The sequence below is a fragment of the Macrobrachium rosenbergii genome, chromosome 47 (assembly GCF_040412425.1).
Source record: "Macrobrachium rosenbergii isolate ZJJX-2024 chromosome 47, ASM4041242v1, whole genome shotgun sequence".
NCBI classification, from domain to species: Eukaryota; Metazoa; Arthropoda; class Malacostraca; order Decapoda; family Palaemonidae; genus Macrobrachium; species Macrobrachium rosenbergii.
In genome coordinates, this window is record NC_089787.1 from 35,156,640 (window position 1) to 35,183,179 (window position 26,540).

The following is a 26,540-nucleotide window of genomic DNA, read 5'->3' on the forward strand; positions in this document are numbered from 1 at the left end:
TATGTGAGATATATATGTAATTGTAATAACCTCAATGCCCTCTTAACTTCTCGAATTCTTCACACTTTTTTGGTGGTGTGGGGATACGCTTCTTACTACAAAGCTTTAGATCCAAATGCACAAAACACTATATGTTACAATAAAGGTATGCTAATACTATTAATTATAAGCGAGCCCGTGAACTAAGTCATAATGAAAAAGATGTATTAAAATATATATGTATCTATATATGTATATATATATATATATATATATATATATATATATATATATATATATATATATATATATATATATATATATATATATATATATATAATATCAATCTTTACTTCAGATACATATATAATTGTAATAACATCAGTGCCCTCTTAGCTTCTCGAATTCTTCAGACTTTTTTTCAAACCAGCATCCGGAGTATCAGATGGGGGGTTCGAATTCTGCTACAGACATCAGAATTTCTCCACATGCTTGGATTTGGATCTCAAAGTTTTGTAGCAATAAGCGTATCCGGATAAAGTGTGAAGAATTCGAGAAGTTAAGAAGGTTTTGCTGTTATTGCAATTACATACGTATCTGGTAAAGAATGAACAGTTGATTCTAAATATATTTTGATATATCTTTCCTTATGATTTATCCCACGGGCTTGTTGGTCATTAGTAATATAATAATACCTTTTTTGTTACATGTAAGAGAAACTGATTCACAATAGTAATAACTGATATTGCTGTGTCAAATTTCTTCACCGGAACGTCATATCTCAGTTAAAAGTTGTAATGAATATATTTTAGTTGGTAGAATATTATCATATCCTTGTTACGTGCTGTGGAATTTTCCTCGTTCTTCTGTTTTCCTGGCCACATGATCTGCCTTTCTTAAAGAGGATGAGTCTAACATATCCTTCATAGCTAAGCAGGGCTATGTTTCCTTCCTTTTTCTTTTCCTGTCATTTTTAGGGGAGAGAAACGGGCATTAGGACACATGTTTCATTGTCCTGTGTACTTAAAGAAAATAGTTGAATATATTACTGGCTAGTAATAGTAATAATGAGAATTCCTTGGCCTCTTATACATTTAATTCATTTTATTTCGTGAAACTTCCTTCTACAGAATAGCCAGTAACCAGTATGAATAATAAGTTGCTCCGTAATATTTGCTGAGAGTGTAAATTATACGATAAGCGTTTAGATTAACGGCGCAGCATTTACCAGGTGACCAGTTTATATATTATATTTATTATATATATAATTTAGTACCTCAAGAATGCTTGAAATTCCTTTACTGAAATATATAATTTGTGTGCTGATTATTTCATATACTAATGGAGTGCAATGATGGACATTTGGTTTTTTCATGATGTGATATGTTTATAATTAAGATTAGTTGTAGTTTACCCACCAAATATTTTTGATGCCTTAAATGTTACGTATTGCCTTTAATATCCATCTTTCTCTATATGTTTATGAGTATGTATGTATGTTTGTATGTATATGTATATATATACATATATATATATATATATATATATATATATATATATATATATATATATATATATATATATATATATATATGTGTGTGTGTATATATATATATATATATATATATATATACATATAATATATGTCTGTGTGTATGTATATGTATCTCTCTCTCTCTCTCTCTCTCTCTCTCTCTCTCTCTCTCTCTCTCTCTCTCTCTCCCCAAAACTTTCAAACTTCTCCGTTTGAATTTATTCAAGGAGATATTTCTCTCTGCCGGAAATTCCATATATAGGAAGCCATTTCTCAAAGGGAATCAACTGCTTTCCGATATCGCTTTAAATTTCACTTCTATTTATTTCTCGGGTAAAAGTTCAGACGTCACTTGGGCCTGTTGTATTTGGCAGCAAGACTGAGGATAAATACTTTCCAATATTTACTAATTTTTCCATTTGGAAATCCCCTCCGAAGAGAAACATGAAAGAGTATAATATCTGGCGTGGTTATTTATTTATTTATTTTTTTGTAATTAAAACGTCATTAACAAACATTAACATACATATTAGCAAGAGAAATTTTTTTTAACATTACCAATAGCAGCTTTACCCCGTTGGGGGCCGTTAGTGCCGTCAGTGCATCTCACGTCCGGTGCACTGTGGGCATTAATTAAGGTTCTTTGCAGCATCCATTTGGCCTCTGGCTGCAACCCCCTTTCATTTCCTTTTACCTTACCTCCATTCATATTCTCTCTCTTTCATCTTACTTTCCACCCTCTCCTAACAATTGTTTCATAGTGCAACTGGAAGGTTTTCCTCCTGTTATATCTTTGTAACTTTTTACTCTCAAATTTCCTTTCAGCGCTGAATGACCTCATAGGTCGCGGCGCTTGTCCTTCGGCCTAAATTCTATATTCTATTCTTCTAATAACAGCAGTAGCATCTACAACAAATGTTTAGCAATTGGACCAGTTGCTGTATCATTAACAGCAACAGCTACTTTTCCTTTAGAAATAACATCAAAAGATTAAGTACCTGAGTATTAAGAGCAACAAAAATGACAAGAATTTAAGGCAGTGAAGCAACAGCAACTTTAACAACGCCGACGTCAGCAATAACAGCAAGAATGAAACAGTTACATTCACGTTAGCATCAACAATACTAGCAATACCAAGTTCAACAGCAATAGCAACGTTAGCAATCAAAAAAGGAATACTGCACCAACAGCAACAGTTGCAAGAGTTACCAAGATATAAGCAACAACAGTGGTATCATTAGCAACAACAGCAAGAAAACCCTTGGCAAGGCAGCAGCAATATTAAGTTCAGCAACAGCAACGTTAACAACAAGAACAACGGAAAAGTGCAGCATAGCAACAATAGGAAGGTTTGCCATGAGACAAACAACTACAATAACATCATTAGCAACAACAGAAACAAAAACATGGGCATCGACAGCAGCAACATAAGTTAACCAGCAACATCATTAGCAACAAGAACAACGGAATATTGCACCAACAGCAACAATTTGAAGAACTTTGAAGACTATAAGCAACAACAATAACATCATTAGCAACAACAGCAACAAGAACAGGAGCAACGACAGCAGCAACATCAAGTTCACCAGAATAGCAACTTTATCAACAAGAACAAAGGATTACTGCGCCAACAGCAACAATTTCAAGAGTTGCCAAGACAAAAGCAACAACAATAACAGCAACACAGATATTAGCAACAACAAATACACTGAGAACATTAAACGATATGAAGATTAGGAAAGAATTATCAACAACAACAACACTTTAGCAACAAACACCTTAGCAACAACAGCTACATTGTAAGCATGACCAATATGAAATTTAACATAGAATTACCAACAACAACAACAACTCCAGTGATAATACTTAAAGGAACAACACACAAATATACAAAGAAACAACGCAATCAACATCTAGTAAAGGAGACAAAATATATGATAAAAAAAGAAGGATTATAAGAAATATCCCATCCGGTTCTCAAAAATAAACTGGAATGCGTTTCAGGGATGCGCCGTTGGTTGGCAAATTCGGGTATTTTTCTTTTGAAACCTCGGCACGCGGACGGCCAGGAATTTTGGCAGTTATTCTTAAAAGTGGAGATGGAGAGACAGGGAGAGAAAGAGGGAAATGCAGGAATTTTATCAGCTATTCTAGAAAAAGATAAAGATGGGTATGAGTTTTTAGTAGATATACACACACACACACTATATATATATATATATATATATATATATATATATATATATATATATATATATATATATATATATATATCATATATATATATATATATATATATATATATATATGAATTCTGTTCCACACGTGATTGTGTGTTGATTATTTCTATCATATGTATGTATATATATATATATATATATATATATATATATATATATATATATATATATATATATATATATATATATATATATATATATATATATATATAAAAATGTGACATAATCAACACTCAGTCACGTGTGGAACAGAAATAAATTTCTGACTCACATCTGCATCGAACCCATGTCTTTCAGTTGAATGGCCTAGTGGTCAGCGTCCTTGCCTTTCAATTGAAAGACCTGGGTTCGATCCTGATGTGAGTCAAAATTTATATATATACATATATATATATATATATATATATATATATATATATATATATATATATATATATATATATATATATATATATATACTTTAGAAATCCGAAGGAAGTGGAAGACCAGCCTTTGAATTAAAGAAAATAAATAAATAAAATTATAGTCACTGGGGACACGAATAAAAGGGGAAAATTCCATTTTCGTTTTCCTGCTTTTAAGATATACCTTTCACATCTCGTCATATCTGCAGCTCTTGGTTTAAATTCGGAAATTTCGAAAGAGTGATTTTTGCGCATTTACAAATGTATCAGAAGGCATTTTAGACACCCCGACCTGAATATCCAACAACAGAAGTGCATTTACCTGTCATCAGAATACTTTCAGGCGAACAGTTTTGTTACTGTTGTTTTGTGTTTCTTTGTATACCTGCTCCGTTTTCACTGATAATATTTGAACTGTATGTGCAGTCCCGATTCTGTTCGGATTAGTCAGAAATCCGGATTCATGGATTCCGAATTGGAACTCTAAAGATTGACATTCAGCTGAAATATGAATCATTTCTGTTGGCGCTGGATGGCTGACCTGTCGTGTACTTTTAGAAATATATTTTTAAATTTTGTCGTTTTACTACTGCGATTAACGTGTTCGGGTTGTAATCATTTTCTGATGTTCTCACTCAGCTCTCTCAGTAATGGTTTCTCTATAATAGTGACCTTCAAAATAAAATCTGGTAGGAAAATAGCTAGTCAAAACTTGAATTTCAAGATTTACCTCCCTGAAAATAATTGAAGCCAAATTTACATTTTTCGTCTGTCATCCCGAGAGTGTTTGCACTTTTAAAACTAGAATAAAGAATCGAATTATAAAAATTACTGAAATAAAAACGTTTCATAATTGACAGCTTAGGATATTAGCTAATCAGAATGTTGGGAAAAAATAATTTAGACTTTTTGCAGGAAAAAAGGAGAATATATTGAGACACCGACGTGAGAAAAAGCATAGAATTTTACAAGTTCTCTAATTTAAATTCTCTGAATTTTTAATTCATAATAAAATTAAAAGAAAATTTTATAATTAAAATGGGTCGGAATTAAATTTTTTGACATGTTCCCTTGGGAAGGCTTGGATCTACCTCTAATACACAGATTATAAAAAAAGCCTCGTATCATTGCTTAAGGTTCTTTGCAGCGTGCCTTCGGTCCCTAGCTGCAACCCTTTTCGTTCCTTTTACTGTACCTCCTTTCATATTCTCTTTCCTCCGTCTTACTTTCCACCCTCTCCAAACAGTTGATTCATAGTGCAACTGAAGGTTTTCCTCCTGTTACATCTTTCAGACCTTACTGTCAGTTTCCATTTCAGCGCTGAATGACCTCATAGATCCCAGTTCTTGGCCTTTGGCCTAAATTCTATATTCAATTCAATTCAGTTCATATCATAGGAATTAGCTAATCCAGATTAATCGAAGTTGAATCCAAAACAGGATTAGATCATTAAAATGAATCCAAACGAAATTTTAGACCGGTCCCAGTGAAAAACGAATAGAATTTTATCGCTCTAAATCTATTATAAGAAATCACATTATAGAAACCAGCTAATCCTCGCGTACCGGAATTGAATTCAGGACGCTCCTCCATGGCAAATGAATGAGGCCCATCCCTAAAACAAATGCGAAATAAGACCTGAAGTTTTCCTCATGAATGCAGAGTCTTGGGGGGAGTCCATAAATTCCCTTTATGGTTTTCAGATAGGAGTGGGAATGATGGAGGTAATTGCTTTGTTCATGGCAAAAACATTTCATCTTTTATTACTGCCTCGCACGTTTGTGGTTTTCCCTTGAACGCGTTTGTTCGTGTGCTTGCCAGACTTTCGCTTCGTTGGTTTGTGTGTGCGTTTGTGAGCTGGAAACTGGATTCATTTTCCTGCAGTTATTTATATATATTAATTTATGCACGTGGTTTTATATATATATATATATATATATATATGTGTGTGTGTGTGTGTGTGTGTGTGTATGCATGTGCTGTGTGTGTGGATGCGCGCGCACGCGTATGTAATCGTGTTATTGATATATGTGACATGGCGTCAGAAAGCCTACAGTCATCGAAGTTTTTAAATACATTCATACAAACGTGTGCAATATATATATATATATATATATATATATATATATATATATATATATATATATATATATATATATATATATATATATATCTGTGTGTGTGTGACTTAGTACGTATTCGAGAAAGAGAGAATTAATTCTACAGCTACCACTTTCGTCAGTAATGAAAGTGAAAAGCCTAATACATTTCTACTGAGATATTGTATTCCATAAAGATATTTCGTACCCAAACCATTGCTCTTATGAATTACTAATAAACACAACATGCCGTTCATTAAAGTTATGATTTTAGGATTACTTACATTTTCATAAAGCAAAATTTCATAGCAGCCCTTCTATTAAATTTTGGTGTTTGCTGCATCTTTTTTTTTATATTCCGATAAACTCTTGTTTATAACTCATTTACCGTTCAACATTAGTGCAAAAATATTTCGCAACTTTAATCTTTACCAGTTGATCATTCCTTGTTTATCAGCTTTGCTAAGTCTTTTCATTATCGTTTTTTGCGCAACGAGTTAGATATTTTTATATACACGCAGTTATGGGATACACCTTGTGTTGTGTTGATCATCCATTGCTACCAACATATAGTTGGAGATATTCCTTTGCCTATAACTTTTCTTTTCAGTTTTGTAACCAATCATAAGTGTTGGTATTAAATCAGCTTTTATACTTTTGTATCTCATTTCAATTCAAATAAATAATTTTATTTCATTGTGGTCCATATCATTCCCTATTTTACAGTTTCGGCAACTTCCCCCTTCAGACAGGCCCGGTATTTCCCAAATCCCACAATATCCTTCAAACAGGACTTATATTTAACTTTCATTTGAGGCATTCATTGATCTTAACGCCATTGTCTGTTTCAAAGTTTAGGTAATATCCCATCTCAGACAATATCCTTCAAATAAAACTGTGCATTTAACTTCCATTTCAGGCATTTTCGATACTGGTCATTGTCTGCCTTACAGTTTAGGTTTTTTCCCATCTCAGACACGTCCGTTATTCCCACAATATCCTTCAAACTAAACTATGTATTTAACTTTCATTCCAGCCATTCATTATTTGATTTCATTTTGATTCCAGGCCACTGTTTAATTTGAAGTTAAGGTAATACTCCATCTCAGACAGGCCCGTTATTCCCACATTATCCTTCAAACAAAAATATGTATTTAACTTCCACTTTCATTTCAACCATTCACTGACCTTGACTTTCCGTCACAGGTCAGCCAGCGCTCTCAACTTGGCCCTGAATGAGGCGTCCCAGAGCAGCAGCAGTAGCAACTACGATCATCCGCCCATTCGTCATCAGCATTCCCTCCCCGACACGGCGCCCATTCTGCAGGCCACGGAGGCCACCCTTAGGAATCTCATGGCCGCCCGAAGGTCAGTGATCAAGATGAGTTTCCTATGTTTTATTTCAGTTTGTGTCGACTCGCGTCTTTATAGTTGGTATATATTCATTTCCACTATGTGTTTGGGCCGTTTTCTCCTTAGTGAATGTTTTCCGAATGTGTTAACGTGATGAATATTGATCAAAGATAAAGTAAATATTGGTGACTAAGTCTCAAATTAATGAATGAAGTTTTATATATCTCCCTTACGATATATTATATATATATATATATATATATATATATATATATATATATATATATATATATATATATATATATATATATATATGTGTGTGTGTGTGTGTGTGTGTGTGTGTGTGTGTGTGTAGGTGTGTATACTGTATATATATTTATTTATTTAGGTTGGTTTACCTCCGGTCCTTCTGATTGCTGGACGCTCTGTTGAAAACCGTTGTCCAAAATGAAATTTTTCCATTTTTATTTTTTCTGAAAATTCCAAGTCTTATTCTTTTCCCCTAAACTGTATACTGTACTATTTTTGTGGAGGCACCCTTTATCATCAGATGACGTTTAATCCATCAGCCAGTCTTTCTCTCTGCTCCCGCTCCCTTTTTTCACCTCATATCTCTCTCTCTGACTCTTCCTGCTCTGATTTCAAGCAACGGGAAAACAGTTTCAGAAACAAAGCGTCTAATCATTGTGCATAGTACCTTCACATTCTTATATCTTCAAAGCATCTTAAATTCCAAGGTTGTCTGCTTAGTTGGACCCCTTAACTTCACCTAACTGTAATCGATAAGGGTCCTTAATCTTGTAGCCCTTTAAGATTTATCGTTTTATTGAAAGGATGTCTACGTAAAATAGCTAACTGGTAGGCGTTTTCTCAGCGCCCCTGATAGGATCCATAGGAGCGTCGCCTACGCTTTGACGCCTCTCTAGGTTTCCTAATTATAACCTTCAAGGGTTCCTATAATTCTTTACGAAATCTCATTCCTGAAATCTTTTTTAAGTTTTAGGGCGTCCTAACGCTTAGACATCTAGTGACATAATTTCCTCCTTAACGGAATATATTAACCCAGTACCATTCCTGAGGGCGTCTTCTTGTGTTGACTTAACGCTTGTTTTTCGTTTGTTTTGAACTTCAACAAACATCTTAGGATCCTTTTAGAGCGATGACCTATTTTTTTTTTCTTAGCCGTCAGCAGTTTAATGTTTGTTAACGTGAGATTCATACCTAGATTTCTTACATTATATATTAGAGATATACAGTACTGTACTGTATTACTGAAGCTCTTTTTAGTTTTCTGTAAAGGAAAACTATTGTGCCGGCTTTGTCTGTCCGTCTGCACTTTATTCTGTCTGCATTTTTTTCTGCCCGCACTTTTTCTGTCCGCCCTCAGATCTTAAAAACTACCCAGGCCAGAGGGCTGCAAATTGATATGTTGATCATCCACTCTCCAATCATTAAACATACCAAATTGCAACCCTCTAGCTTCAGTAGTTTTTATTTTATTTAAAGTTAAAGTTAGCCATAATCGTGCCACCACCGGGCCGTGGTTAAAGTTTCATTGGCCGCGGCTCATACAGCATTATACCGAGACCACAGAAGATAGATCTATTTTCGGTGGCCTTGATTATATGCTGTACAGAAAACTCGATTTCGCCGGAGAAACTTCGGCGCATGTTTTACTTGTTTAATGTTCGTGATGGAAGTACTGCCGTCCTGTTAAGGGTATTTTCTCTGTCCTTTACGCTTGAGCAGGGATTGAAACAACGGCAGTTTATTTCATCAGGGAACCAACTCATTCTTCCCCTTCAGATAATCCTATACACAGTGAAGCCCGCAGGGCGGTAGTGCCGTCAGTGCACCTCACGCGGTGCACTGTAGGCATTACGTAAGGTTCTTTGCAGCGTCCCCTAGCTGCTAGCCCTGTCACTCCTTTTACTATACCTCCATTCGTATTCTCTTTCTTCCATCTTGCTACCCACCCTCTCCTAACAATAATTGTCTCATATTGCAGCTGCGAGGTTTTCCTCCTGTTGCACCTTTCAGACCTTTCTACTCTCAGTTTCCCTTTCAGCGCTGAATGACGTCATAGGTCCCAGCACTAGGCCTTTGGCCTAAATCCTATATTCCTTCCTTCCATACACAGTGAGGCATTCTCAGTGACTTAATAGAAACAGAGCGAGGTACCCAAAGTGTCTCTTTACCCGCTTTCCTCGGGCGTGGGTCCCACTCGTTTTATTGTTTTCTCCATTCCTTTTTCCCCTTTAGGTTTCCAGTCCCATCGGCCTTTGCATTTAAAGGATTGTAGTTTTATCCTTTAGTTGACAGAGTTTAATTAAAGTAAATATTTTCCACTGAGAGAGTGAGTAATTTCCTCAAGGAAGTGTTAATCGCTTTCATGGTATGAATCATAATATATATATATATATATATATATATATATATATATATATATATATATATATATATATATATATATATATATATATGTATATATATATATATATATATATATATATATATATATATATATATATATATATATATATATATATAATATACATACATTGTATATAATATATATATATATATATATATATATATATATATATATATATATATATATATATATATATATATATATATATATATATATATATATACATATTGTATATAATATATATATATATATATATATATATATATATATATATATATATATATATATATATATATATATATATAACCCCCATAACAGCGCACCATATAACTTCTAGTGAAATTCGAGAAAGGTTAGATACGTAAAATTTATTTATTTTCTTTTTTTAAGTCGCCGGGTGTCGACGCAAACGCCTCAATCTTATCTATACCTTTCTTGGCGATATGGTGACAGGTGGGGAACCAACAGATGCTGGGAATTTCAAATGTAATTTCCTTCGGGCAATTTCAATCTGCTCAGGTAACTGTCCTTTGAACTTTATTTCCTGGCAGTTGGGCATTGTTTGTTTTTCCAAAATTGGATTCTTTTTCTTTCTGGAAATGTTTTATTTTTTTTTTTGTCATTTTTTGTAGGAGGAAGTAGGATATGGTGATGACTGGAATTTTTTTTTTCTTTGGAGGAAGTAGGATATGGCGATGACTGGAATTTTTTTTCGTAGGAGGAAGTAGGATATGGCGATGACTGGAATTCTTTCGTTTTCTTAGGAGGAAGTAGGATATGGCGATGACTGGAATTTTTTCTTTTTCTTAGGAGGAAGTAGGATATGGTTATGACTGGAATTTTTTCTTTTTCTTAGGAGGAAGTAGGATATGGTGATGACTGGAACTTTTTCTTTTTCTTAGGAGGAAGTAGGATATGGTGATGACTGGAACTTTTTCTTTTTCTTAGGAGGAAGTAGGATATGGCGATGACTGGATTTTTTTCTTTTTCTTTGGAGGAAGTAGGATATGGCGATGACTGGAATTTTTTCTTTTTCTTAGGAGGAAGTAGGATATGGCGATGACTGGAATTTTTTCTTTTTCTTAGGAGGAAGTAGGATATGGCGATGACTGTAAATTTTTTTCGTAGGAGGAAATAGGATATGGCGATGGCTGTTTTTTTTTTTTTTTTTTTTTTTTTTTTTTTTTTTTTTTTTTTTGGAAGAAGTGGCATACGGCGACGACTTTTTATGAAACTGGTAAGCAATATATTAACATGACGATTAACAGCCATCCCTTGTTTTATCGGTTATTGAAAAGATTTTGTTACTCATTTAATTTTCCCATTTATTTCATTTGTAGTTTGATTATTTTTCATTTTCCTAAAGCATTTACTTGACGGCTCAAGTGCTAGTAATAACTTTATACGAATTGTTTTCACTAATGTTAAGAATGATTTTGACAAATTATGCGTTTTTGTAATTTGAGTAAGTAATCACTCTCGCCGTTGCACATATTTATGTTTGAAGTAACTGGGTAAAATTATAATTTTTTTTATACTGATGACTCAAGAGTACAGTTAACAGACTCATTTGGCATGCGAGCTTTTTCATTTACTTGTCTATATTAATAAACTACTTACTGATTCCTCTAATTCATTAGATTGTCCATTAAAGTGTATGTCCCAGAATCACTAATTGATATCTTTATGTAATCTGGCATCGCAAAGTCAGTGATCATTGTTGCCGACGTGAGAGAAAGATTACAAGTGACGAAGACGAGGAAGTGTCATGAATGATAAGAACATGATAATATCATTCATAGATGATTCCGTAAAGCAGGAAGTAAATTCTTAGTTTCAAGGAATAAACAGATGTCACTTTATCTTTCCCAGGGAGCTATATTTGATGTCCTTTGCGTCTTAACTTGCTTTGACAGGTTGTCCACGTTCTTGCCAGTCTGCCAATTAGTTCCTCTGTTATTTTTTTTTCCATAACTGATTGACTGAATGATATGATTTGGCGTGAAAATGACTCTGGTCATTATGTCATTACTTTCAGATTCATGGTATTGTAATGACATAAATGAAAATGATTATAAGTAAATATATTATTTTTCTGAGGTTTTTAGAAATTAATTGTACCACCGGGTTGAAAAAAAAAACAAATCTGTGACTCATTTACAAACTTACAAACAGCACAACAGAAATACAGGGCCGCTGCATTGTGCGTGTCAGCTGCGGTCGAAATTCAAAAAGAACAGTATAGTTGAAAGAAAAAATATCAACGCGCCCTTTTAATGCCTTCTTCCTAGGTAAAAAAAAAAAAAAAATACTGTTACAAGTGTTTAGGTATTTCATTTCCAAGCAGAATTTTCTTTTCGGGTCTGACGTTTTTCCCAAGATACAAGTGTTCTTAAGGAATGAATGCAAGCCTTGGAATGCAAAAAAAAAAAAAAAAAAAAAAAAAAAAAAAAGCGTGGTGGGTGTGAGTGTGGGGGGTGTGGGGGCCGGGAGAATAAAGAAAACACACCAACAGAAATATGATTAAAGGTTGCGCCCCAAAATGCGCTGGCTGTTACTTCGAATGGAAATGAGGAAATCATTTTTTCTCAAGTATTCATTAAAAGAATTTTATGTTTTTTTTTTTTTTTACATATTTCCTCCAAAAAATGGTTGGGGTAGTAGGGAAAGTAGATTTATGTTATGTTTATATATATATATATATATATATATATATATATATATATATATATATATATATATATATATATATATATATATATATATATATATATATATATATATATATATTTCCGCTATGCGTAATAGAATCGAAGGTAGTAAAGCTGTTTGTCTATATATATATATATATATATATATATATATATATATATATATATATATATATATATATATATATATATATATATATATATATATATATATATATATATACGCAATTTCTCGATATCCTCGTATATGTAGGGTACGCATATCACTACAAGCATTGATTTCAGAAAATAAATAATTGTTGGGATTCGAACTCAAACGCGTCAACAAGACCGAGGTTGCCATTCAGTTCCCTATGACACTAGTTTATGAAGGTGCATTCTTAATTTTCTATTTTCCATTTCCCTTTATATGGGAAGTATCAATTTCCTTTTGTTTGTTTTTATTCATTTATGAATGGTGATGGGTGAAAAAATTATGAATATATTTTACTTTCATTTTTGAATTTTTCCTTCTGATTTGAGAAGTGAAGAGGGGGTGCCATGACTTGAGACCTCCTGTATTCAATAAATTGGTGGAAAAAAAAACCACGAATAAAAAAAAAAAAACTTTGCAGCCATGATATTATCAAGAGTTTCCTCAAAACCTGAGACGAGGGAAAGGACAAGAGAAGTTTTTTTCCTGCCTCCCTTTGATCGGTTTGGGAAGGAGGAAGGAGAGGAAAAGGGAATAAGAAGGAGGCACAAGAAATAAAAAAAAAATAGAAGTAAAAGGAAGCAGTAGGGATCAACGGACAGCATGAACAAAGAGATTGAGGGGGAACTTGATGGATGAGTTTAAAGCTTCAAGGCTTCATCCGGCTGGAGTTTTTTTTTTTTTTTTTAGAGTATGGATGTTATTAACGCCGTCGAATCAGAGTAAGAGGCTGTAGTTTCTTTGCTTTAATGCAGAGTAAGAAATTAATTTTTATTTGAAATATTTACTTGAGTAAAGAAGGATTTTTTTTTAAATGACAATTAAGAATAGAATGCGAGAATTTTTTTTTATTTTACTCCAGAGTAAGAAATGAATTCTTATACTCAACATTTACTAAAGAGTAAAGGATGATTTTTTTCTAAATGCCAATCAATTATTTGCTCCTGAATATTAAAGGATGTTATCTGTGTTACTGTCAGATATTCAGTACAGAGTAAGATGGCAATTACTTCATTGCTATAAAATCGTAACTTCATAATATTGAGGATGATTGTAATTACCAACATTCGTTTACTATAGAGAGAATGAAGTATTTCAAAATATCAGATGCTCATTGCATAGTAAACATTTTTTTAATCTGAAATGCCTTAAAATATATACCGCAGTGTAATGAGAGATGTATTTAAAAACCATCAAATATTGACTATATAGGGAGAAAGAATTTACATAGCAATTATATTTACAAGATCAGGCGAGGTATCTTATAAAATTTGTATAATAACCTGTGAAATTAATCTTTTAATTAGACTGTAATTTTTATTTTTGAGTAAGACAGGATATTTTCAATTGTAAATATTTGCTTTTGAGTTAGGAAGGATTTTTTTTACTTAAATTTGATGAAGAGTAAGAAAAGATGTGTAAATTACTGTCTTTTTTGTGCAAAATTAGAAATAATTTTTAAAATAATTTTAATAATTCATGATCAACAGTTGGAGGATTTTTTAATGTTACAGAATATTTTTTAAATCTTTTAAGAACTAAAGAATGATGGATGATTTCCAAAAATGATGATATTTACCGAAGAATAAGTAGTAATGTTCTTAATAAAAAAAAATAATAGTTATATAGCAATATAGAATTTCTAGGAGAACATTTTTAAAGTTGTTAAATACTTTTTACCTACATATACCGCTCTTACAATGATGATCTTATGGGAAAATTATGTCCCTGCAGGTTAGGATTCACATGCAGATTTTTTTAATGAGAAACGTGTCATGCATTTCACTTAGGTTTTTTTTTATTATTTTCTCTGTTAGATGAAAGCTGAGAAAGAATATGAAAGTAAAAAAGCAAAGTTAACTGTTCTTAATTTCACTTTCGAAAAATTTCCCCAACGCAGTTTTCATCTTTTTCCAAAACTTTCTCGAAAACTTTTATAACCCTTTTTGCGTCAATCTTCTGAGTGTTGTGGTGCCGAGAGCGAGTTCTGAAACTGGGCGAAAGAAAGAGAATAATTTCAGCATTTCAGGATTATCAGTTGTAGATTCAAGTGAGAGATAATAATTTTTACGGTCATGAGAAAGATAACAACTTTGGATGGAAGAAACTAATTTTAATGTTTAAGAGAATGATTTATTCAGTTATCGATTTTTTATTCGTTATTATTTTGTATATTTTTTATTATGTTTATTTATAGTTTTTATTATATATTTCTTTTATGTACTTTTATATAGATTTATTTTTATTTAGTTTTATTGATTTTTGGAAGAGGAACAAAGTTTAAAATTTCGAAAAAATTAATATTCATGAATGTAAGTAAATGGTGGTAACAATGTAGAAAAAAATAGTTTTTAGAATACAAATTCTTCCTCAAAATAAATATTCTCAGTATGCATATTTTCAGTCTTAGTATTTCAAATTAATGAGTTAAGATATGACTGGGAATAATTTTGGTAATAATTCTTTAAGCATCTTTCAATGCCTAATATTATTATTTTTAAGCTTATTTTGATTTCATATATTATCTTGGAGCGTCTACCAATTTCTAATATAATTATCGTGGATCGTCTCCTGATGTTAATTATAATTATCTTTGGGCTGCTCCTTATTTCTTATGTAATTAGACTGGAGCGTCTATCGATTTCTAATATAATTATCTTGGAACGTCTACCAATTTCTAATATAATTGTTTTGGAGCATCTACCAACTTCTAATATAATTATCTGGGAGCGTCTCCTGATGTTTAATTATAATTATCTTTGGGCTGCTCCTTACTTCTTATATGATTAGACTGGAGCGTCTATCGATTTCTCATATAATTCTTGGAGCGCCTACCAATTTCTAATATTATTTTCTTGGAGCGTCTACTAATTTCTAATATAATTATCTTGGAGCGGCTCCTGATGTTACTTATAATTATCTTTGGGCTGCTCCTTACTTCTTATGTGATTATACTGGAGCGTCTATCGATTTCTAATATAATTATCTTGGAGCGTCTACCAATTTCTAATATACTTTTCTTGGAGCTTCTACTAATTTCTAATATAAGTATCTTGGAGCGGCTCCTGATGTTAATTATAATTATCTTTTGTCTGCTCCTTACTTCTTATATAATTAGACGGGAGCGTCTATCGATTTTTACTATAATCATCTTGGAGTGTCTCCTTCTGTCCAATATAACAATCTCGGAGCCTTTCTTGATTTCTGTCCTAATTATCTTGGATCACCCCATAGTTAATAAATTATTTATCTTGGAGCTTCGCCTGACTTCTAAAATAATTGTCTCTGAGCGTCCTCTAACTTTTGATATATTTATCTTAGAACGTCTTATGATTATCTTGGGGCATTCCTGGATCTCCAGTGCAATAGCCCAAAATGCTTTGCCTTTACCTCTATGGTATCTCGAGCTTTTTCGGATCCCTTTTTAATTCTGGGGCACTATACCCTGGGAGAAATGCCCATGAAAAGAGCTCTGCTGGATTATTGGCCATGTCAGTTGTTGCCACTGGAGAGGAAGATCTTCAATCGTCTGATATCATAAATGTTGCTAATGTTGATTCCATTTGTTTTTTTTTTTTCTTTATTTGTTTATATAATTTCCTGTCCAACCATTGAATATCCTGTTGACGATTGTTAGTTTCAGTGTAATATTGGTGTTCTTTAAGTGCCTTCCCAATCATTTTGACTTCTATAATCATGTCTCTCTCTCTCTCTCTCTCTCTCTCTCTCTCTCTCTCTCTCTCTCTCTCTCTCTCTCTCTTCTTCTTCTTCTTCTTCTTCTTCTTCTTCTTCTTCTTCTTCTTCTTCTTCTTCTTCTTCTTCTTCTTCAAATAATAATAATAATAATCATTCTTTTTCTGTTTTATCTCAATTGTTTTATTTGATTGTTTTGATGGAATTCGAGAGGGGAAAATGCTTTTATTTTCGTAAACCTCCATCAACGGAATAAATAAGATGACAAAAAGAGAAAGTGGCGTGGGGAAAATTAAATAGGAGAACGTTACTAAAAAAAAAAAGTTGATAAAAACTGAATGTGAGATGGGAAAATTTATTGGGAAAGTATTAAGATGCGAATGTATAAAGCAATAAATGAAGTATGAAAATGAACATGCACCAAACCAAAACACAAAGAGAAAAATTATACTTCCCTGATTATATTTTAATATAAATAACCAAAGTCCCGATGAAAATTTTAGCATTCAAATGAGCATTGCATTTTTTAAGAGTCATTCGGATTGAATGTACGTAAACATTAGAAGATGCTGCTATGGTCGTTTGAAGCTCGTGACAATATTTACAAAGACATTATTATTCTTCGTTTTTCAATATTTCGTAGTGCTCTCTCTCTCTCTCTCTCTCTCTCTCTCTCTCTCTCTCTCTCTCTCTCTCTCTCTCTCTCTCTCTCTCCCCCTCTCTCTCTCTCTCTCTCTCTCTCTCTCTCTCTCTCTCTCTCTCTCCCCTCTCTCTCTCTCTCTCTCTCTCTCTCTCTCTCTCTCTCTCTCTCTATATATATATATATATATATATATATATATATATATATATATATATATATATATATATATATACATATACATATATATATATATATATATATATATATATATATATATATATATATATATATATATATATATATATATATATATATATATATATATATATATATATATATATATATATATATATATATATATATGTGTGTGTGTGTGTGTGTATGTGTGTGTGCGTGTGTGTGCATATGAGCGTGACTTTGAGACGTACATCAGTCGTTGCCTTAAAGTGAGCTCGCCTTTAAATATGAAAATTGATTTATAATTGCACACTAGATGAGGGAGAGAAAGGGGTATATTCTAATCCCACAGGTTCCCCTTATTTAATTATAAAAGGGATATTTTTCGTATTTCAAACACTATATATATTCACTAAATGGTTACCTACCGGAGAGAGAGAGAGAGAGAGAGAGATCATCCATCACATTGTCATGTTCTTAATAATAAGCAAATCTTTTACTGCATTACGGAATTAAACTCAATAGTTACGTATTATCGACTGGAGAGAGAGAGAGAGAGAGAGAGAGAGAGATCATGGCGATGTAACAAACACTTTTACTGCATTGCATCATTGAATTCAGTAGATATGTATTATGGAGTAGAGAAACAGAGTGAGAGAGAGAGAGAGAGAGAGAGAGAGAGAGAGAGAGAGAGAAAGACTAAGTCCAGTCTATTAATGTTTGGAAAAAAGAAAAGAAATTCTAACTGTTACCAGTGTTACAGGTACTAGACCATCCTTCCCTTCGGAGAGCCGTTTTTTTTTTTATAATACCTATTTCAAGATGACATTATTATTATTATTAAGAATATTTTGAGCACAGAATATCAGGAAACAAAATAATGCAGAATAGTATTTGTACGATTTCAGTTAATTGTCTATGAGGTCAAGACTAATGCAGTAATTTATTTTTCTTGGAATAAATGTTAGGCAATGTGATTTCCTAATGCCGAGAGGTAACGTTTTCACATTCTCACGCGAGACTTTGTATCGACATTTTCTGTAACAAACTGGAAAGGAAGCCCCTTTCTGTAATGGAAAAAGACTTCCAGCCACGTGCCCGTTTTAAAATGCATAAAAGCAATGTCAAAATGAAACAGTATTATTACAGTATCTTGTTCGTAGTTCCGGATTCTCTTAAGAAATCTGAAGACCCTACGTCAACACCCAGCCCTTTGTCAAAATCCGTTTTATCTGACCTCTCATTCGGGCAGCTCCTTGGTGCTTTCAAAGAACGCCTGATGAACATGTGTTTTCATTCCCAACTCTTTTGTTTGAATTTCAAAAGCAGTAGAGAGAGAGAGAGAGAGAGAGAGAGAGAGAGAGAGAGAGAGAGAGAGAGAGAGAGAGAGAGAGCGAGAGAGCAAAGGCTGGCTTCATCAGCGTTAGGTGTTTGACTTCGCGTGTCTAGTGGATTGGCAGGAGAGCAGGAAGTAAGATCCAGCCGACGTCTCTAATGAAGTGGCCCCAATTCAACAACAGTCTTGCTTGTGTTTTTCTTGCGTCTCATGGCAGGAAGTGAGGCAATGCTTTGCTGGAATAGACACACGTTTAAGGACAGATTTAATTAACTGAATTAATTTGCAAGTCACCCTTCAAACATTATTCTGGTTATTTTACTTTTCGCTCTTTTGGGTAGAGTCCTTCAAACATTATTCTGTTCAATTTCCTTTTTTCTGTTTTAGATGAAGACCAATTAAGTTTGCACCAAGTCTGTTTTTTGACAGGTATTTGTTTTAGTGATGACCCTGAATGAATATCAGCTATGTGCATGTTAGTTTTTTTGTAGCTATTAGATAATTGCCAACAGAGTATATGGCCAAGAGGAAAGTGAAACAACGTAGTGCAAGATCTTTCGCCTTTGATATAAGACATTGTTGGCACAGAAAAACAAAGACTTGCAAAGAAAAATAGGTTTTTAAAAATATGATGAAGCTCAGACATGTATGAAAACACTTAATGCATACAAAGGGCTTTACATTTCAGACTGATCTTCAGATCAGGGGTAGCTGACCTAGATTAACCAAGTAATTGATTGACCAAGGCGATGCCAAGATTTTATCAAGAGGCCACGATAATCCTTAGTTTTTCTATGAAATCTTCCCCGAACATCTTGCATAGAATGGGGTCATAGGTATATTTACCTGGACTTTTATTATTTTCCTTTTTTAGCTGTTTAATGCAGATTGCAAAAGGTCCCAGGAGATGATATTATTGCATCGTGATTTTTCATTTATGTGTATAAAAAGAAATATTCTGGTATTCAATTCCTTTATTCGTCCGGCCCAAATAAGCAAGGGCAGAACCCAGTCTTTTAATTGTTCTATAAGTCTGATGGTATCTGTCAAGGCAGAGTGCAAACTTTACATCATGTACGAAAAAGAATTGGGGAAACGGGTATTTTAGGATGGTTCGGTCATGTGGAAAGATTAGCGGTCGGTAGGTTTGGATAGCTGGTGTGAAGGAATTATGCATGTATGTATGTATGTTTGATGTATTTATATATATTTGATGTGTGTTATATATATATATATATATATATATATATATATATATATATATATATATATATATATATATATATATATATATATATATATATATATATATATATATATATACATATATATATATATATATATATATATATATATATATATATACATTGAGCCATAGTCGGTTCTCCTACGTGGGAGAAAGATATGGAGTATGAAAGCTATTTGCCGTTTCACTTGGTCAGTAACACTACCTACTTCCCCCCCTACAGGCCAGAGTTTGCTGCTGAAGGTGGCGCCGTTGGAGGCAGCGATCTGGACGCGACGGACGCGTGTCGATTCCAGTACCACGCCCAGCAACTGGAAAAGTTCCTGCTCGAATACAGAAGCCTTCAGGAGCAGCTGTACCGCATGAAGGAGTCCTATGAAGCTCAGCACAGAAGGAGCGGGTCTATGTCAAGGTAAACATAACAACGTACTGAAATTGAAACCATACAGGAATGGAAATCTTAATCTTGTGTACTGGAAGCAGAAATGTCTAGTGCGCCCTGTTCACTGTCCTGTTATTTCTGCTGCTATTACTGCTAATCCTGCTAATATTTCTTCTATTGCCATTATTGATTATACCTCTGCCATTAATTCCACTGGTTTCATTACTATTTTTTTATTATTTGGACTCGAAAGATTTAAACCCCTGTCATATTTAAGTCTAATGGTAAAGTCGTGAATCAAAATTTGAGGGGAAACTTTACATCTTTTGATATCTAATTGGTACTGTCCAACCACAAAAAATCAATGCTTAATAGTGGCGTGTGTTTGGCAATATGTCCCAACAAGCCAGGTAATGAAATTTTTAAAAATACATCAACTGGTAACCGCAGGAACTTCTTTGTGTTCTTCAGGATAGACACCATTCCCGAGAGCGACAGTGACGTGGGAGCCATCGCCTTGCCTCCACGCCAGGACCCACCGCCGCCCTCCAACACTCCCTACACGCCTCCAGATTCGGGGTTGCCGCAAGGAGGGCTCCTAGGGCCAACGGAGCCCCTGCGCTCCATCCTGAAGAAGAGGTACGAGGACAGTGCCCGCGGCCGTCAGGGACCCTACTCTCGAAGTGCCTATTTTGGGGATGAGCTGGAAATCCTCCGACCAACTTTCGGACTGCCCGTCAAAAAGTTCCCGGACCGGGAGTCCTGAGAGAGACCAATAAAAGGTAAGGTTTTTTAAAAATTCAGTTCAGGTACTTTACTTTGATAAAACACTGTCATTAATCACAGTAATAATAAGATTATGATAATTATCTTTATTATCATTTCAACATTGTTAAGGAGTCCACAATATGCTGTTTTATTATTGTGGATTCCTTAGCAATGAAGCATCATGTTATGGTGATTATCCACATTATTATTATTATTATTATTATTATTATTATTATTATTATTATTATTATTATTATTATTATTATTATTATTATTATTATTATTTGTGTTCCTTTTACCTTTACCTTTACCTTTTACCTCGCGTGGGTAATCATTTTCCACAAGTCCTTTTTCTTTGGCTTATTTTTCAAGGTCATATGTTAATTTTTGCATTTTATTTTGTATCTTAGAAACGCTGATGGTTAGAGACCTTTGATCTTCCGAATTGTTTTGACGTATCCTTTAAATTCACAGATCAATTTAAAGTTAAATATTCATTCTTTTCTGATTTCCATGTTACCTTGAGTTGATGAAAATTCTTCTTATATATATATATATATATATATATATATATATATATATATATATATATATATATATATATATATATATATATATATATATATATATATATATATATATATATATATATATATATATATATATATATATATATATATATATATATATATATATATATATATATATCTTTCCTTAACCAATTTTTGTAGGTCAGTTTAAAAGACGGAGTTAGAATTTCTGGCTGATGAAACCTGGTTTGTGTTGGGTAGGTGCCTTGGGCGTTTGTGATTGTTTTTTCCAGTATTGTTTTGCCTTGAGTGCCCTTGTTTCCAATGTCCAGTTGAAAAGCGAAAAATCCAGTTTTATTTTCTCTAGACCTCAGGAGTTGTGTTCGTTAGATATTCTCGGTTGTCAGAATCTTATTTAGGTCGTATTTTTTGGTCGTATTAGTGAACGATTCCTGAGGGAGGTATTGCAGGTTTTGAACCATTGTGTATTTCTCTTTGTCTGCTAAACATCCTTTGTCTGCTAACTCCCTTTGGATTCACCTCTGTTGCTACGTATTATTGTTTCAGCAAAATAAAATATTAATATTAATCCTTGATTCCAAGAGGTTTTCGATAAATCAAATTCTGCATATATTACATGCAAGTGCCATTGTATTAAGTAATATCAGATGGTGGCAGCATCTGCTTGTGACAACAATCTAGTAAGTATTAATATAGGTACCAAGGTTAATACATCGGATCTTGCGTAGAAAATCACGCCTTTAGAAAACACGCCTAAGAAAAAGGAAGCATAATTTTGCCCTCATGGATAAATGCGAGTAGCCTAAAAAAGGTTTACAAACTTGTTCCTTACAGAGTAATGAAATGAAGTGATGAGTCCCAGGGTTTTAAATTTACCTACTTCAGTGGTAGTTCTTACACGGAGACAAAGAAAATTATTACTCTATTCAGAAAGAAAATCGTTACCCTAATCTTAACATCTATGTTTTCCAGTTTTCCTGTCATGTCTAGTTGTAATAAAAATGACATTCGTTAATTACAGTAATCACACACACATACAAACGCGCGCGCGCGCAGACTGACATGCAAATATTATTCAGATTAAGAAGTATACTTAAAAAATTTATTTGACGTGATGAGAAGTTTTGCAAGAGGTTGCTGGAAATCAGTTTAATATAGAGCGTTCCAAGAATACTTTTTCAAGAGAGACAGACAAACAAGACCTTTAAACAGCCAGAGCAATGAAGCAAGAATATGGAAATCATCAAGGCAGACTTTCCTATGCGCAGCGAAGGTCAGTACATCTAGATGATGTATTGAGGAATAAAACATCCACACGATTGCGCGAGCAATCTCAAAATAGCATCGCCATTGCGCCAACACGAAATGTTACAATAATTATTGCTCAGCCTTAAAAAGCAACAAGAGCTATATATACATCTGCTTTAAGCACTTAACGACGTTGTTAAAAAAAGCGACAGGGGGCAATCAACCTAACACGCATTTGTGAGTGCTCTAAGACTCTAGTAATTACGTTTCCTCCGACATGAGAAGGTTTCACTTGATTTTTAATGTTATTTTTTTCTGAACAGGAGGAGACGAAGAAGGAGTAGCAGCAGGAGACGGAGGAGATGCCACGAAGAAGAGGGAGAAGAAGAGAGAGCAAACAATAGGCGGTCATCCTAACGAAGGGCCGAGACAGAATACGGAAGCCGTCGTAGACAGCGACCCAAAGATGTGATTTAATCCTCCGCACAGCCGTCACGAACCGTCCATCTCATAGAGGCAAGCCACTGAGGGTACTCCTTGCCCGTTTAATGTACAGGTAAGTTTATGTAATTCCTCTTTTTACGCTCAGGCAGTAATCCTGCTGCTACAAAACACATCAACAAAACGAGACGAGGTTTTGTTCTGTTCTTCAGTTTGTCGAAACGGCGAGGTATTGATTTTCAGTTTTGAAAAACAGAAAAGTTTTGATTTTCAGTTTATTGGGAAAACAGAAAAGTTTTGATTTTCAGTTTATTGGGAAAACAAAAATTTTTAGATTTTCACTTAATTGGGAAACAGGGAAGTTTTGATTTTCAATTTGTTGGGAAAACAAAAAAGTTTTGATTTTCAGTTTGTTGGGAAAACAGAAAAGTTTTGATTTTCAGTTTATTGGGAAAACAGAAAAGTTCTGATTTTCAGTTTTGGAAAACAGAAGAGTTTTGATTTTCAGTTTATTGGGAAAACAGAAAAGTTTTGATTATCAGTTTATTAGGAAAACAAAAAAGTTTTGATTTTCAGTTTATTGGGAAAACAGAAAAGTTTTGATTTTCAGTTTATTGGAAAACAGAAATGTTTTGATTTTCAATTTATTGGGAAAACAGAAAAGTTTTGATTTTCAGTTTATTGGGAAAAGAGAAGTTTTACTCTCCAGTTTATTGAAAAAAAGAGAAAGGTTTTTGATAAAGTTCCTCAGTTCCATTACGAAACTTTTAGTTATGCTAACAGCATCCTTCTTATTGAGTTTTTTTTTATTTATTTTTTTGGCTTAATTGATTGTGGCATCTATGGCATCATGTATGACTGCTGAGCAGTCACAGGTGTACAGATGATTTGTCTTAAGCCTGTTGGAACTATACAGCTGGTATTCTGAAAGCATGGGCTGTAACCTAGCCTTGTGTTTGAATGCTCTTGTTAGAGAGTATGCGCAAGTAAGCGTCACTTTATTTTATTTATTTATTTATTTATATATTTATTTGTTTATTTTGTTTGATAACATCTAGTTTTGTCCGTTCGTATTCATTTCATGTATATATATATATATATATATATATATATATATATATATATATATATATATATATATATATATATATAAATTTATATATATATATATATATATTAAATTTATATATATATATATATATATATATATATATATATATATATATATATATATATATATATATATATATATATATATATATATATATATATAAATTTATATATAATATATATATATTGTATTATATATTTTACCTTATTTTTCTGATTTTTGCTATATAATATATTATGTTTTCTTTATATAATTGAGTTTTATTGACTTTTTCCAGATTTTTTCAGTATTTTTATCATGAATAATAATGTTTTCTTTGGCTAATTGAGTTGTTGACTTGGTCCAGAGGACAGTAATAATAATAATAATAATAATAATAATAATAATAATAATACGCTCTGGCGCGTTATTATCATTATTTTATAGGAACCTTGCTTTTTTATTTTTTCCTATTTTTGTTCAAACGTCTCACATACATAATGTTTACACGGACTCAAAAGACAAGCGTACACAAGCCAACGTACACAAACAAACATACGCGCTAACGCACCCACACAAACACACACACACACACACACACACACACATATATATATATATATATATATATATATATATATATATATATATATATATATATATATATATATATATATATATATATATATATATATATATATATATATATATATATATATATATATATATATATATATATATATATGTATATATGATTTTGCTGGATAACTGCCATCGCTTATCGTGCATATTATGTGATAAAAGATCTGCAATATTCCTAGCTGTAAGCAAACATATAAGGCATTGCAACAAGCAGTCACAACATTTGAATATAACCCATTTTCTCTCCCCCTTCTTTCTTTGCAGTTGTAGAATTCCGCTGCCCTTTTTGGACTCCTTGGGAAAGGAACCAATCATCTGGGTGTAAAAAAAAAAAGTAAATTAAATTTTCACTCATTGTCAGTCTATTCTGCGTGGACATCCTCTTGAATCTTTCATACGTTTAATTTTTCCCGGACACTTTCTTTTCCGCATACTTGGAAACTGTGATGAATGTAGGGTCTAGTTTTAAAAATAAAAAGTCGATTCTTTTTTGCGTCTTTTGTGGATATTAGATGATGGTGGAAACGTTTCCAGGAAAAAACTTAGGAAATCAAGAAAGGAATAATAATAACTTTGTTCTGCAGTTTAGTGAAAATGGTGTTTGCACTTTTGTATATTTCTAAATGTGGAAAAATGAGACGAAAGTGATTCTTTGTATGCCACGAACAGCGCTGCGTTGTAACTTTTTCAAGATTATTATAAAAAATATTTTCAAGTTTATTCAGAAAATGAGAAACAATTAACGGAAGAAAGAAAATCATGGGGATCAAAAAGAAACTCTCCCATTGCATCCTAACTCCATTTATGAGATTATGAAAACTGAATTTAAAAACATAAAAGGAAAAACAAAACATTAACGGCAAAAAGAAACTTTCCAATTGTATTGTACTTCCATTTATAAGGTCATGAAAAATTAAGTTTAAAGAAACGAATGAAAAAGAAAACATTGACAAAAAAAAAGAAAACTTCCCAGGTAAAAAAGGGTAATTCTGTGTCAACTGTGAAATGTAAAAAGAGCAAAGTCAGAAATTCTTAGGAGCAAGAGCAATTGAACGCAGAGAAAAACAATGAAAATACATACTACTTATTCATTTGGTGGAAAAAATTGCGTCACGTCAGTTTAGCACAATTAATGTCCTTCTCTTTTTTCATGTACTAAAATTGATATATGATACATTTAATTAATGTTACAGAGCGCCTTTGAATGTCCAGGCTTCAGAAATTTCCACTGAACGTATCGCACAAACAAAATAATATCCGTATGGTCCAACTGAATGTTTGCGTTGTTCTGTTGCCCGTCTGAGAGAGAGAGAGAGAGAGAGAGTCCTTTAACTACTCAAAATAATTATGAAAGATCGATGTTCTTAATCTTTATA

The 26,540-nt window shown here is 32.9% G+C and overlaps 1 protein-coding gene across 1 annotated transcript in view; it reads left to right on the forward strand.

Moving 5' to 3' along the window:
* The window catches only part of LOC136830757 (uncharacterized), a 612,586-nt gene extending 586,457 nt beyond the window's left edge, over positions 1-26,129 (forward strand). The window contains exons 7-11 of the mRNA XM_067090627.1: positions 7,463-7,624; positions 20,266-20,454; positions 20,896-21,206; positions 23,315-23,547; positions 25,429-26,129. Of these exons, the coding sequence (XP_066946728.1) occupies positions 7,463-7,624; positions 20,266-20,454; positions 20,896-21,190 (646 nt within the window). The 3' untranslated portion in view covers positions 21,191-21,206; positions 23,315-23,547; positions 25,429-26,129. The remainder of the gene's footprint in view (positions 1-7,462; positions 7,625-20,265; positions 20,455-20,895; positions 21,207-23,314; positions 23,548-25,428) is intronic.
* Positions 26,130-26,540: the final 411 nt, after the last annotated feature.